At 39.8% G+C, this 15,895-nt stretch overlaps 2 protein-coding genes and 1 pseudogene across 3 annotated transcripts; 2 read left to right on the top strand and 1 right to left on the bottom strand.

Annotated features, from left to right (window-relative positions):
* The first annotated feature begins 455 nt into the window (after positions 1-455).
* Positions 456-5,255, top strand: LOC141848446 (inactive protein kinase SELMODRAFT_444075-like; annotated as a pseudogene).
* A 157-nt stretch (positions 5,256-5,412) lies between these two features.
* On the bottom strand, positions 5,413-9,713 carry LOC141811569 (RGG repeats nuclear RNA binding protein A-like). 2 transcript variants are annotated; one of them, XM_074699589.1, is made up of 7 exons: positions 9,656-9,713; positions 9,303-9,576; positions 8,699-9,104; positions 8,440-8,578; positions 6,061-6,219; positions 5,921-5,983; positions 5,413-5,834 (listed from the first exon to the last, which is right to left on the bottom strand). In XM_074699589.1, exons 2-7 carry the CDS (start codon positions 9,475-9,477, stop codon positions 5,622-5,624), a joined length of 1,155 nt encoding a protein of 384 aa, XP_074555690.1. In that variant the 5' UTR covers positions 9,478-9,576; positions 9,656-9,713; the 3' UTR covers positions 5,413-5,621. The 2 variants fall into 2 exon arrangements, with proteins under 2 accessions (XP_074555690.1, XP_074555689.1); XM_074699588.1 differs by lacking the exon at positions 9,656-9,713 and having other exon boundaries at positions 9,303-9,649.
* Positions 9,714-10,736: 1,023 nt separating this feature from the next.
* LOC141848207 (transcription factor MYB1R1-like) lies at positions 10,737-11,388 on the top strand. Its single transcript, XM_074736268.1, has 2 exons — positions 10,737-10,977; positions 11,044-11,388. The coding sequence occupies exons 1-2, from the start codon at positions 10,749-10,751 to the stop codon at positions 11,247-11,249; spliced, it is 435 nt and encodes a 144-aa protein (XP_074592369.1). The 5' UTR covers positions 10,737-10,748; the 3' UTR covers positions 11,250-11,388.
* The last annotated feature ends 4,507 nt before the right edge of the window (positions 11,389-15,895 follow it).

Raw genomic sequence — 15,895 nt, 5'->3', positions numbered from 1 at the left:
AGGGGTTCTAGCAATCTGGTTTGGGAGTTCAAAGAGACGTTGCAGGACATCATCCACTGTTCACTGTCTGTTTCATAGCGAAAAGCAGCGAGCACATTCACGAGAACAGTGCCTATATGCCTTCTATTATTGCATTGCATTTTCCCCATTCGTTTGCTTTGGAAAACGACCTTTTGCTTTGTAAGAAATCACCGCATCATCTGAGCGGCTACTATGCAGTTCCTCTATAAGAGTTGGACTTAGACCAGAAAATTTGGATTAGACGCAGGTGAGCTCGAGGAGCAACAAGGAGTTCCAGGATATAAAGAGACGGCGATACTAACGAACAAGGAAATTAATAATTCTCTGGTTGGTCAAAGTGAAATATTTGATCTGCTGGGTCAAAAGCATCCTTTTGGATCGCTTTAAACATAGAAAATAGTTCTCCGTGCCTCCGTGGTGTGGTCCAGATGCTGGTCATCTTCAATAGCTTCCCCTCCGATCAGTGGAACAGTGAAAGAAAAGACCTATCTTTATTTCTCTGCTTGTATTTTCTCGTCTTATGCCGACTCATACAAGTAAACATGACCTGGAGAAATTGACATGGAGCCAAGAGCTTAGCTAAGAAAGTTCTTCTCGAGTTAGGGAGAAATGAGTACCAACCAGCAGCCAGAGCAGGGGAAGAGTGTCAAGGGCCTTGATGCTACTGAGAAGGTTGTTGTTGCAGTCAGGGCTTCAAAAGAGATCCCAAAGACAGCCCTTGTATGGGCTTTAACACATGTTGTTCAGCCTGGAGATTGCATAATGCTCTTGGTTGTGGTTCCTTCGCACACTTCCGGTACCATTTTCTATCTTCTCTTGGAGTTCATTTCCCTAGTTTTCTATTCTCTTATATTTCTGTCTTAACTTAAAAATTCCCAGAGTTTTTTTTGGTCTCTTCGTAGCAACACAGCTACTGATGTCTTCTTGATCACTGCTTTACTAAAGAGTTTGTTGTGCGGTTCATTTGGAAACCTGCTAGTTAGCTAGCCATTGGTTATGATTGTTTCAAATCGGTTGTCTTTCTCATTTGGTTACTCAAAGACGAGTCTGCTACTTAGCAAGTTTGGTCGTATATCTATTCTTCACACCGCTAGTACGTTACCTAGTCAACTATATAATAGCAGAATCTGATATTTTCTAAATACGGTTGTAGGCACTTCACAAGTCACTATGCCTAACGTGGTTAGACTTATTTTTTTTACTTGGAAATCAACGTGGTGTATTTGATATTTCATGTTCCTTCTGTAAAATATATTAGTCGATCATAATGCTTTATATTGTATATAAATTTTCTTCATCTTAGTAGATGGCATATATTTGCCAAAGCATCACAACCAAACTCTTTGTGGCTGTGGATTTTTTTTCCTTTCAATGTAATTACTAAACTTTGTGATGCTAGCACATTTCTTCTTCGCTGGTGTATGATTGATCTGCCTTATTAAAATCTTTAGTTTTTTAGGTAGAAAACAATGGGGATTTCCAAGATTTGCTGCTGACTGTGCTAGTGGCCATGGGAAATCACAACCTGGTACACCTTCGGAGCAGAAATCTGACATTACTGATTCCTGCTCTCAACTGATGCTGCAACTTCATGACGTTTATGATTCAAACAAGGTTAGTTGCTTTTGTCATTCCTCTATGGTCTTCCTTAAATTTTCCCATTGAATGTACCTAATTCCTTTTCTTTGTAGATAAATGTCAAGATAAAGATTGTTTGTGGATCACCTTGTGGTGCAGTGGCTGCAGAATCCAAACGAGTCCAGGCGAACTGGGTTGTGTTAGACAGGAAATGATCTACATGAACTTTCTTTCTTTCTTTCTGTTTTTTTTTTTTGTCTGGTCTGCCTTGAGGATCTTATATGTTTTTTTTTTTTTTAACAACTGGCTTCTCTTATATGCAACATGAGTTAATTATGCTGCTTTCTCATTTTGACATCTTGATGCTATTTCTTTCTACAGACGGCTGAAGAACGAAGAGAAGTGTTGCATTGATGAATTACAATGTAACATAGTAGTAATGAAACACTCCCAACCTAAAGTTCTTCGCTTGAATTTAATAGGATCCGATGATGCAGAGATGCAATTACTTTGTCAGGTGCCTTCAGAGTTAGATAGCTCAAAGGCTTCTGCCAGTAACAAAGATTCTCAAAAATGTATTAGAGGACCAGTTGTGACACCAACTAGTAGTCCTGAAGTAGAGACATTATTTACTAATACTGAAGCTGGTACATCATCAATGTCTAGCTCAGATCATGGTACCTCTCCTTTTTTTGCCATTGAAGCAATCAGTTGTTCTCGGAAAGAGGAGCATCTAGCTACAAAAGATATAAGGAACATAGATATATCTACCTCCAATTCTGATAGTGCGACTCTTAGCCCTGGTAAAGCAAAATTTGAGCCCTGGATAGTAGAGATTTTTGGAGGTGGCTGCCCATTGTCAAGGGAAATTCATGAACGATCTCCATCATTTAATAGTAATGCTCGTATGTCTACAGCCAAAGCCTTGTTGGATAAACTTACTAAGCTGGACAGAGAAGCTGAAGTTGGTTCTCTGAGTTGTAAATTAGATTTGAACTTCAGTGGGAATGTCAGAGAAGCTATTTCTCTCTCAAGAAATCCACCTCCAGGACCACCTCCTCTATGCTCCATATGCCAGCACAAGGCACCTGTTTTTGGAAAGCCTCCTAGGTGGTTCAGCTACTCAGAGCTAGAACTTGCTACTGGTGGGTTTTCGCAAGCAAATTTCTTGGCTGAGGGAGGGTATGGATCTGTACATAGAGGTGTCCTTCCAGATGGTCAAGCAATTGCAGTCAAGCAACATAAACTAGCTAGTTCGCAGGGCGATCAAGAATTCTGCTCAGAGGTGGAAGTTCTAAGCTGTGCGCAACATCGGAATGTGGTGATGTTAATTGGATTTTGTGTAGAAGATAGGAGAAGGTTGCTGGTGTATGAATATATTTGTAATGGATCGTTGGATACTCATCTCTATGGTCAGTACTAAATTCATTTATATCCTTTTAATTACTACCCTATTAAGAATAAAGTCCATTATATATCAATGTTACATAAATCTTTTGAGATTCAAACTGTACTTAGGTGACTGGCAGAAATTGGCTATGACCACATAGTAGTGTTCTAATATGTTTAAGATTGACACTGAATGAATGTTGTCCAAAATCTTGTTATTTTTGTTTTTTATTTTTTAACTGACAGCATGTTTCTGGAAGCATTATTAGATAATTATTGATACCTGAAGTAACCTGTAGGAATATTTTATTTAGGCATTAATGTTATGTATTACCAGTCATGTAAACATCAATAATGAGATGATTATTCTTATCCAGATTCAAACGGTTTGCTGAACATTTAATATCTTATTTGCAAGTGATGGACTTGTAATCATTGCACTTGATACTGATATCCATCTAAATGTTTCATACTGAGAATAAATTGCTGCATGTGGTGGATTTGTTCTGACCTAGAAGATCATATACCTTTATTCCTGTAGGTCGTAATCAAGAACCATTGGAATGGTCTTCTCGGCAAAAAATTGCTTTAGGAGCTGCTCGGGGTTTGAGGTATCTTCATGAAGAGTGCAGAGTTGGTTGCATAGTCCACCGAGATATGAGGCCAAACAACATTCTTATAACCCATGATTTTGAACCATTGGTATGGTTTCAAATTCCCTGCTGCAAACATTGAGTTGATGTGGATTTATAGGTTTTCTCACATAATATTCTGGGAGTGTTAGAGGTGTTAAAATTGATTACAACATTTCTGTTTGAGATATCACGCTTTATGCTGCTTTCTATTGCCTTGAATCCTATCGTTCTTAATTCAGTTTAACGCTGATTTTCCTTTTGATTGCTGTTCTTCCTGTCTTAGTCCCCATAAGTTTTGAAGGTTTGCTTCTGTTTGGTTAGTCATGATAAGAACATAATCGTGCCACATCTATCTTGTTCATGCGCTTATCAGATGATCAAATATCTTTTTAGTTTGTTGAGATGCAAACTAACTAAGAAAAGCAGCACTAGTATCTAATACACACTGCTATGAGTATAATGATACTAGATACAAAACCTTGCCAAAGTTTTGCAACCTGGTTTCATATTAATTCCATTTTCTCCTCAAGAATCTGAAGCTAATATCCTCTAACAGTTTGGAGTGTGATTATTTTGACATAAAAAGACACCTGACCTTTCATTGTGTAACTCAAAGGTTGGTGATTTTGGCTTAGCAAGATGGCAGCCAGATGGTTATCTTGGTGTTGAAACGCGAGTGATAGGAACCTTTGGGTAATCACCAGAGCAAAAATCTTCTACCTTAGCGACTAGGCTATTAATCTAAAATCATCTCCATTCGTGTAGATATCTAGCACCTGAATATGCTCAAAGCGGGCAAATTACAGAAAAAGCCGATGTATATTCCTTTGGAGTAGTCCTGCTGGAGCTTGTGACTGGACGGAGAGCTGTTGATATAAACCAACCAAAGGGTCAGCAGTGCCTCACAGAATGGGTAAGTGGAAACTTTTTGTTTCCAAAATTCCTCTGTACTCCATTAATCACTAGCTCAATTTTGTAGGACTTACTGTTTCATCAGTGCCTAGTTGCAGCTTCGGTTAAATTTTCTTTTTTTGCGAACAGGCCCGACCTTTGCTCGAAGAGTATGCCATGGAAGAGTTCATAGATCCTTGTTTAGGTAGTGATTACTCAGAAGATGAAATACACTGGATGTTGCACGCTGCGTCTTTGTGCATCAGACGAGATGCTCATGCCAGGCCTCGGATGTCTCAGGTACGTCTTTAAGAGTTCTGCAGCTCAAAGTAGGTGAAGAAAATTGATTTCCTCAGGTTTAACACTGGATTTACACTTGAAGGTTCTTAGGATTTTGGAGGGCGACTTGAAGGATTGTCGATACACTTCGACGCCCAGGTATGCCCAAGGAAACAAGAGCGACCTGAGCAACAACAATATTCCTATTGTGAAACAAAATCTGGAGGTTTTGCCTCAGAAAGACACCATACGATGCTTCACAAACAGCCTGGGAACTAGAAAGAGTGTTCCACAGAGAAGTTAAAAACGTTCAGAAAGTTAATGTGCCAACAGGTGCAATCTGTATTCATCCTTTCTATTATTGCCACATTCTTGATCTATATTTTGTCACATTGTTAGTTTATTTTGGTTGTACTACTATCTCTTGACTAGTGATCTTTATCAGCGAATTTTTATGATCTTTATCAACTGAACTAGTTATCATCCTTTATCATTTCTGTTTATTATTAGTTCCCATTGAAAGAGAACTTTGGCACAATGATAAAATTACTAACCAGCAAAAGATTTGTCTAATCAAAACCTAAAAGCTCTTGATGAACAAAGCTCGACGGACTAATAGTGTTTAAATGCAAGTAGCAAACAAACATATTTAAGAAAATACTGTTAATGAGACAGCTTCAGTATACATAGTTTAAGCGAAATGAAGAACCGACACACGTTGATTTCTCAGGAGACATGGAGTCTTAAATTAAGAACTAAAAATCTCTAAAATTTTCGCAGGCTGATAAAAACTCGAACCTAAAACTTAATAATAATAATAATAATACTCTACTTCCCACCGAGTGTGGGAAATTGGCCAGGATCTTCAATTGATGGAGCAGCAGCTGTGAAGTTTGAGCTTCCACCGCCGTAGCCGTAGCCGTAGCCGCCACCGCCTCTCGATGGTGCACGGTCACCTCTTCCCCTGCCACGCCCACGGCCACCTGGACTGTAGTACTGTTTACCTTCGCCGGTCTTGAAGAACTCATTCATGTTCAAAGGCTGTAAACAAGAATTCAAATTTCAATACTAGCAAAAGGGAGAATCTTAAATAACTGATAGCATCATGTAAAGACATCGCTTAGTACTTTTTTGCTCCGATCATCACGATCGATGTTTTCCTTCTTTTTCCCAGCATCCTTGTCAGAGCCCTGAAAGATGTACCATATAACAATAGCAAAATCGTAGACGACTGGTCGGGGATATAAGACCTTGGCAGTAAGCATACCAATTTAACAAAAATAGGATCGACTTCTTTTTTAGTTGATAGTAGCTGCATAGACTGCAACTCCTTGTCGATTTCAACCTTTCTCTCCTCAGCTTTTAATGCAAGCAAGGCTTTTCTTTTCTCCTCTTTTATTTTCTCATATTCTTCCAAAGTCATCTCCTATACAATAGAATTAAACAAACCATGTTGTTTAGCTACTGATTTCTACATCTGGAATGAACAGACTAGAAGATCCATGCAGAATCAGCATTTGGAAGCTACAATTACTTTTAATGTTGACTCTATTGCTTTGGTCAAACGAAACAAATAACTAAAGAAAGGCATGGAGAATTGCTCAATAGATTATAGTGCTTAATGATACAAATGCTAACTTCAGTAGTGTTAATATAAACAAATAAAAGACTTCTAAATGTCACTCATGATAAATAGGGGCATATCTACAAGATTCAGAAGGTAATCTTGAATCACAAAGCACAGAGTGATCTAGAAGAATTTCAGTTAAATAATATATGATCTTTGTTAATACAATTTTATAGTAGTTATGAAATTATAATTGCTAACACAAAGTTCAAAAAGACAATATGATTATTTAATCTAACATCAGAGAACAAAAATAGTAGGTGGTAACAGAAAGTGTATACAGCGGCAAGACAATAACAAAAGCTGATTAAAAAGAAGCGATTGATAAAACAAAACATACAGATACCTTGATTCTGTCACATAGGAAGCTAGTTTCATTTTACTCTCCAGACGGGTTTTACTGTTTTTATTTTTAAAAAAATGAACTGCTATTTTACCAAAAAGACAGATTGAAATTTCAACGACTATAATAGTGGTTTTCTTTAAATTATGATGAGATGCAAACTTGATGGTGATGGCGGGCGACTAGTTAAGTATAAAGTGCAGAAGCAAATTTGATCAACTTCAGTGTTTGAAAGAAAGTTCTCCAGACATGAACTGAAACTTATAGAAGGGCATTCTAGTGCATGAAGCTTCCATTAATGCAGGGTTTCGGGGAAGGGTCCTGCATTGTAAGAAATTGTTTTTATGACTCGAATCCATGACTATTAGGTCACATGGCAACAACTTTACCGTTGCGCCAAAGCTCCCCTTCAAGCTTGTAGAAGGCAAGATAGTAAAGTTATTATTTTTTGCAAGTAGAATTTCTAGACGAAGAACAAAAAAAAATCAACAGAACTTCGACTTCCCAATTTCAGTGAAAAAGGTGTTTCATACACATTGATAAAGGTTGTACTTGCCAGAATCTATGAACCAACCGAACTAAACACTCCTAATGATTAACAATTAGCTTGATGATGACACATATGAACCAATGGTCAAAAACACTAAGTAAGTTACTGGATATTTTCACACTATTAGTTGGAACATGTGTTCCACTCTAAATGACTTCACAAGAGTGATTACAAGCAATGAAGATTTATAGACATCTACTGGTCATAGTTGGAAAAAATGTGTAGTACTCCAACTGGCTTTTTCCCAATGCAGATAGAGACACTATCACAAAATGAAAAAACAAAAATAGATGCACTAATAACACTAATAATCACTTGAAATTTGCAAGAAGCGATAAAACAACATACACTGCACAATAAATAACTCTATGCACAAATTACGAGCATGGTTTCCACAGAAAAACTTGATATTTATTGAAATTTATACATCTGAATGGTAGGAACTCAGGACATAGGAAAGTTTTCAAAAGAGTGTTGCTGAGTCAAGACTCAAGAATCCTAAAATGGATACATCAAGAAAAAAATTTGTGAGCTTTATTCAAAACACTGACATTGAACATTTTAGACAGTAGACAGATGGCCCAAGGAAATCTACAAATGCTCTATCTAGATGAAATGAGTGAATGAGAAAATGGAGCAAGATAAAGTCAAATTGTCGAAAAATAACAGTTGCTTGGATGACATCTGTGGTCTCCAAATGAAAGTATACACAATTGACTAGAGATTAAAAAAAACAAACAAGAAACTAGTTATTCTTCCACAAGCGCACACATATAGTTAATAGGAGATATTTTAAAGATGAGAGAAAAAGTAATACAAGTATATTCAGACGTTTTTTATTTTGACAAGTCAAGAAATAATCAGTTGAAGATAAAAAAGTATTCATAGTTCAATGTTGAAAACTGGGTATATGCTTTTGAAAATTGACCCATTAATAAAATGTTTGCATAACATAACAAACAAAATCTAAAACATTTTTTAAATTAAGATTTTCAAAATATGGTAACTTGACACATGATAAGATATTTTTTTAATAAAGAACTATTCTCAATAAACTATTATCAGTATCATTTCAGCTGGCAATCTTTATAGTCCAAGAGAATTATGTATCTAAAGAGAAGCTCACCTTATCCTCTTCCTTTTCTTCAGTCTCATTAACAGCACCCTCCTTGTCCTTGCTCTCCTCTGTTAATGGTACATTTTCCTGTTCTGGATGCCCCTCAGTTGGCGACTTATCATCAGATTTAAGGGCATCATCCTTTTCCCTGCTCAACAGAATTTCACAACTCAGCATAATTCACTCACACAACTGAAAATAAGCTTCTGTTTCCATTAGAACAAAGATGAAAAGATGTTTCAAGTTTCAACTAGACCAATATCCTAACTGTTCAAGTGTTTCGTCAGCTACAGATCCCCAGTTACCACGACCTGCACCTTGACGTTTCACCTCAAAACCACGCCCGGTTCCACTCCGACGCTCATACACCCTCCGTGGAGGGCGTTCAGAGTCACCTCCAGATTCATCATTCCCATAGCCACCTCGGCCGGCATAGCCACCACGACGGCCACCACTGAAAGGCTGACGTGGAGGACGTTCCCTGTCAGGCTTGTCAGCATCACGATCTTCTCCACCGCCGCCACCACCATAGCTCCTGGATAATCCATTCAGGTTCTCATTTCCAAAGTCACGACTTGGACCTCGTCCACCGCCTCGCCCACGGCCAGGTCCGCCACGACCAGCTCCGCCGCGTGCTGGTGCGGTGTTGCTTCTCGCCTCCCTCGACTCCCTCACTGTGCCACGAACATTCCCAAATCAGAGAGTAAATTTTTGAATCGAATGGAAATTTCTTCCAACTAATCCAGAAACAAACAAAAACAATCCAACCAGACATTGTTTATAGATGAACAGAGACAATGATACGATGGGGAAAACATCCAAAGGATCGTTTTTACAAGAGCAACCTAACAATATATGTACTAGAAACTGACCGGCTTGAGCAGGGGGGGCCGGTTTCGTCGGAAGCTTCGCCGCTACCGGAGCAGCAGCGGCCGGCGCAGCGGGTTTCTTAGCAACTAACTTTTGCTGCTGGACGACGACGACGAGCTGAGAAGGGTCATCGTTGTCGTTATCCCCCAGTATATCAAAAGGATTCTTGGTCGCCATCTCCGTAAAATGTTGTCCAAATCGCCCCTTTCAGAGTGGCACCAGAGGTACTCCAGGACTAGCAAATCCGTCGACGCGAAGCACTCTCCATTAAAATCACTAGAAATACAAGGAAAGAGAAGGATACCTCACCGGGTAGCAGAAGAAAGGTACGAGTTTTGTAGGAAAAAAAACAAACCCTAGCCGCACTCTTCCACCATGAATAGGCTTCGTCCAGAGGAGCAAGGAAACCTAATCGATTCCTATTGACAATAATAGCGACAGCCCATTGACTAATTTACGCACCTTGATTGAGACTCGACGGATATTATCAGGGGTATTTTTGTCATTTAAACTTCATCGAAATCTACAGGGATTGACGGATTGAGAGGCTACGTGGATGCAATCATAACCGTGATTATTACATCGTGCGGTTAAGATCTGCCGGTTCGCTTTAGATTACTAGACTTGTTCCGTTTATGGGCTAGGCCCATATTAGAGCCTGGCCCATAACGTATCCCTAATTCTCTTGCAATCCAGTCCTCCTGACGTTTCTGTTCTCTCTCTCTCTCTCTCTCTCTCTCTCTCTCTTCAGAGAAGAACAGATGAGAGCAACCACAACAAGATCGCGAGAGATCTTAAACGAGCTTCAAAAAGACACAACATATCTGTTTTTCTTTTCTTTCTTTTTTTTTGTTCTGGATCGAAGAAGGAAAGCAATAAGGTTGCGTCTGCCGTCACTGTATCAGGTGGCTGCTGATTCTGAATCCTTGTCACTTGCAACTTGCAGCCGAAAACAGAGAGCTTTCTGCTGCTTATTTTTCTCCATGAACTAATCGAACGATTGGATGCGAGATAAGAGCCATCCTTGTCATGCAGCAAACGCCACAGTAAGTCCACCACCACCACCAATAGATCAGCACATTAAGGGGATGTTTACTTGAAGAGATGAACATGAATGAGCTTGAATGGATGTTTAATTTATTCTTCTTCTTGTTTACTCCAATTGGATAGATTTGGTCGGATCACTTGACACACAGTGACTCTTCAAACTCACTCAACTTCCACTCAAGTAAATGAGATCCCAGTGATGGATGAGCTAGCAACAATGCAAGATGTAGACAAGGATGAGGCACAGGTGAATATGTGATCTCCACTCCACAATGGCATAGCATAATCAATATATATTTGGTTTACACTTGCAATTCTAGATTTGTAGTGGCTAAGAATAGAAGCAAATGGTCTCACTCTCATGGTGTGCAGAGAGAGGAATACTTAGTTCATGGGCATGCATGAGCTCCACGGAGGGTAAAGAAATGGTAGGAGGTGGCTTGAAGCTCTTTGGCGTGCAGCTAGAGACGCCTACTTCTCCCATGAACAAGACACTCAACTTTGCCACTGATGAATCCTCTTCTTCGCCGTTTTCGGCTTGTTCTCTTCTGAAAAATGAAACCAGGGAGAAGATTTCTAAAGGTAATATGTCTGATGGCATGGCTGTTAAAACACAAGAAAGGAAAAAAGGTAAGTAATTGTTCTTGTTTTCTGAAAGAGAAGGCGCCAAGTTTGCAATAACTTGTCGTTCTTTAGGGGTTCCTTGGAGCGAAGAAGAGCACAAGCTGTTTCTAACTGGCTTGGAGAAACTCGGGAAGGGGAATTGGCGAGGCATATCGAAGAAATTTGTTACCACACGAACACCGACTCAAGTTGCTAGTCATGCTCAGAAGCACTTCCTCAGGCAAAACAGCCTTAACAAGACGAATCGCCGATCGAGCCTATTCGATGTCGTAAAATGATCTTCATCTTCTACATCAACTCGAAAGAAGCTGTTGTTCAAACTGTTTATCTGAAAAAGTTCTGAAATTAAAGCTATTCATGATGAAGAGTTAATTGCAATAATATGATTTAAGAGCCCACTTTAAAGATCTTGTTAGTACCTTCAAAGATCAATCAAGAGGATGTAAATGAGAAATAGATTTATGTCTTGTATCAAGTTTCAGGAAGTAAAGTGTTCTTTAATTAGGGTTCACTTGGCCACAAACTCACATACAAGTGTCAATAATATTAATAATTTTGCAATTGAATCGAATCTGAGTAAATTTACCCATGGATAGGAATTATACGAGCAGAGTCGGCGCATCGCCGGTCGCCGGCGATGGCTTCTTCCTTGGAAGAAATTAATTATCATCAAAGATTTACAAGAACATGATTTAAGTTTCTTGAATATACATTTACGTCTGCGGCGGCTGACGGGAAGTCACCAGCCAAGCTCTGCTCCACGAGCAAGTCGAGACGGTAGAGGAACGAGCAGTCGAGCCCCGGCCCGACTTTGTAGTTCGATTTCTTGATGTGCTCCTTGATCTCCTCCGCCGCTGTGGCGCTGCCGTAGACCTCCAACAAATTCGTCACTATCTGGCCATGCACCGAGTCGAAACCCAATCAAACACCGACCAAATCTCGCAAGAAATTGATGTCGAGTTATTAACCAGCTAATATATTACCTCTGTGAAAGAATGCACGACCGGAATGCAGTTCCTTGGCGGCTTCTTCTGGTCGCCAGCGCCGGCGGTGGCGGGGAGGGGAGAAGCGCAGATGAGATCTGTTGGGTTGGTCTCTCCTATGTGAGCGGGAGCGGCCCAAGCCCGTGTTTATCGCAAATTTACACGGATGAAGCTCCAAGCCCTCATCTATATTAAGGGGTCATCTAGGGTTATCTTGATATGATATTGGAGAGAAAAACGCAGCCAAGGGGGAGCCGCAAAAACAGATTTCGTGCAGCACTGTTTCAGCCTGCGCGACGTTCACTTAACCGGGTGTTGCCGCCAATTGCACCGTTGGATCTTCCTGAAATTTTGAGAGAGTATTCCCAACTTGAGGTTCTTCATTCTGAACGGTGGAGATCGTTATTGGAGTCTTCTAGCTGGTGATTTCGTCTCTATTTCGGAACTGTCAGATTCGGTATTCTTGATTTTAACTTCTTCTATTTGTGTTGTTAAGCGTATGATTACCAAGACGAGTTCTTGATGTTACGCTGAGTAGAAGAAGAAGTTTATGTGCTGGTTGTTGGTGGCTAGAGAAGAACACTTGTGTACCCACTTCTTTGTTGATTTAGTGGAAGTTTTTGGTGGTGCCTTAGGCCGTGGTTTTACTCCTCACATTGAGGAGGTTTCCACGTTAAATCTCGGTGTTGATTCTTTCTTTGATTGTTTATTTCCGCTGTGAAAATTTTATTATAGTCTTAAGAAAGTCATTCGGCGAATTTCGGGGTGTGTTAGTTCGTGTCACATCCCTTCAAGTGGTATCAGAGCCAAGTTGTGATTTGTGTCGAGTGATGGAGGCTAATACGAGCAAGATGATTATGTTGACTGGTTCGAATTATTCTTCTTGGAAGTCTCGGATGGAAGATCTGCTTTATGTAAAGAATTACTACATGCCTGTTTTCTCTACAGAAAAACCAGAGGATAAGACAGAGGAGCAGTGGACTATCTTTCATAGGCAAGTGTGTGGATTTATCAGACAGTGGGTTGAGGATAATGTGCTAAATCATGTCAGTGGAATCAACCATGCTCGAACTCTCTGGAGTAAACTTGAGGAGCTTTATGCAAGCAATACAGGAAGCAACAAGATGTATGTGATGAATCAGCTGTTGGGATTGAAGTATAAGGATGGTTCTTCAATGGCGGATCATATCAACAACTTTCAGGGTCATATTAATCAGTTGTCTTCCATGGGTCTTAAACTTGAAGACGAGTTGCTTGGTTTGTGGTTGTTTGGTAGTTTGCCGCACACTTGGGATACTTTCAGAACATCAGTTTCGAATTCAGCTCCAAAAGGAGTGATTACATATGATATGGCGAAGGCTAGCTGCATGAATGAAGAGGTGAGGAGAAAGTCTCTTGATTCTAATTCTTCTTCAAAGTCAGATATTTTGGTTACCGAGTCACGAGGGAGAAATTATAACCGTGGACCGAAGAGTAGAGATGGCAATGGCAGAAGTAAGTCTCGAGGAAAATTTACTGATGTTGAATGTCATCATTGTGGTAAGAAGGGACATATCAAGCCTTTCTGTAGGCTATTGAAGAAGGAGAATAAGCAAAGATATAAAGAGAAGGGCAAAGACAAGAAATCAGGCGAAAGTAGTGATACGGAACGCGCTGCCACTACCACTGAAGATTTCCTGATTGTCTATGACTATGATGTGGTTAATTTAACTAATCATGATATCAGTTGGGTGATTGACAGTGGTGCTTCTACTCATACTACCTCTCGGAAGGATTTCTTCACTTCTTACACGCCAGGTAGTTTTGGTTTTGTGAAGATGGGAAATGATGGTGAAGCAAAGGTTGTTGGCATTGGCGATATATGCTTGGAGACTAGTACTGGTTCTAAGTTGATTCTAAAAGATGTGAAGCATGTCCCAGACATTAGGTTGAACTTGATTTCGACTGGAAAGCTAGATGATGATGGTTATTGTAGTACCTTTGCAGATGGAAGATGGAAGCTTACCAAAGGCTCGATGATTGTGGCCAGAGGTGAGAGATCTTCGGCCTTATACATGTTGCATGCTAAGATTGTGAATCATGCAGTGAATGTGGTAGAAAATGTGGCTATATCTGAGTTGTGGCATAAAAGGCTTGGTCATATCAGTGAAAAAGGTCTTTCTCTCTTAGGCAGGAAAAATGTCTTATCTGGTTTAAAGAATGTCAGTTTGCAGAGGTGTGATCATTGTTTGGCAGGAAAGCAGAATCGTATTTCATTTAAGTCTTCATCGCCTGGTAGAAAAGAAAATATTCTTGACCTAGTGCACTCTGATTTATGTGGTCCTATGAAGACTCAGACTATGGGTGGATCTCTTTATTTTGTTACTTTCATTGATGATCATTCGAGAAAGACTTGGGTTTATACTCTGAGGCACAAGAGCGAGGTTATAGATGTGTTCAAACAGTTTCATGTTTCAGTTGAGAGGGAAACTGGAAGAAAGCTCAAGTGCATTCGATCAGATAATGGAGGTGAGTATTTGGGGCCATTTGATGAGTATTGTATACAGCAGGGCATTCGACATCAAAAGACGCCACCCAAGACACCTCAGTTAAATGGGTTAGCAGAGAGAATGAATAGAACACTCGTTGAACGAGTAAGATGTCTACTTTCACATGCCAAGTTACCAAAGTCTTTCTGGGGTGAAGCTCTTAACACTGTTGTTCACGTGTTAAATCTTACACCGTGTGTTCCCTTGAAGTTTGATATTCCAAATCGAGTTTGGAGTGGTAAGGATCCCTCTTATGATCACTTAAAAGTTTTTGGATGCAAAGCTTCTGTGCATATTCCTAGTGATGAGAGAAGTAAGCTTGATTTGAAGTCAAAGCAGTGTGTTTTTATCGGATATGGTCAGGATGAGTTTGGCTATAGATTTTATGATCCTATCTCAAAGAAGCTTGTTCGAAGTCGAGATGCAATTTTTGCAGAGGATCATACTATAGAGGACATTGACAAGGTGAAATCTTCCTTTGTTTCTAGTAGTGAGAACTTGGATATGAGTATTGTTCCTCCTATGTCAATTTCATCGCAGAGTGAAGTTCAAGATGATGAACATGAGACAGATGAAATAGAAACCGAAGTTGTTGAGGACATACCAACAACTGAAACTCCAAGTGATATGCCACTCAGAAGGTCGTTGAGAGAACGACAACCATCCACCAGGTATCCAGTTAATGAGTACATTCTGTTGACTGATGGGGGAGAGCCCGAATATTTTGAAGAAGCCATGGAGAGTGAGCAAAAGGTAGAATGGGTTCGTGCCATGGATGATGAGATGAAATCACTTCATGATAATGATACTTATGATTTAGTGAAGTTGCCTAAGGGTAAGCGTGCTTTGAAGAACAGGTGGATATTCAGGATAAAGCATGAACTCAACTCTAAGGCACGATACAAAGCAAGATTGGTAGTAAAGGGCTTCAGTCAGAGGAAAGGAGTTGATTTTGATGAGATTTTCTCTCCGGTTGTGAAGATGTCATCCATTCGAGTTGTGATGGGTTTAGCTGCCAGCCTTGACTTGGAGATTGAGCAAATGGATGTCAAGACTGCCTTTCTTCATGGTGACTTGCACGAAGAGATTTACATGGAGCAACCTGAAGGTTTCATAGTAAAAGGAAAAGAAGAGTTTGTGTGCAAGCTCAACAAAAGTCTCTACGGTTTGAAACAAGCCCCAAGGCAATGGTATATGAAATTTGAGTCCTTTATGGGGGAGCATGGCTACACCAGAACCAATACAGACCATTGTGTCTTCTTTCAGAGGTTTGGTGATAATGACTTCATTATTCTTCTGTTATATGTGGATGATATGCTCCTTGTTGGCAAGAATATTTCACGTATTAATCAGTTGAAGAAGCAATTGAACAAGTCTTTTGCTATGAAAGACTTAGGTCCTGCAGAACAGATT

The sequence above is a fragment of the Curcuma longa genome, chromosome 17 (assembly GCF_044706935.1).
Source record: "Curcuma longa cultivar G26 ecotype Majalengka, Jawa Barat chromosome 17, ITB_CL_G26_1.1, whole genome shotgun sequence".
NCBI classification, from domain to species: domain Eukaryota; kingdom Viridiplantae; phylum Streptophyta; class Magnoliopsida; order Zingiberales; family Zingiberaceae; genus Curcuma; species Curcuma longa.
The sequence above is the reverse complement of the archived record's forward strand: the minus strand, read 5'-3'. Positions and strand labels throughout refer to the sequence as shown.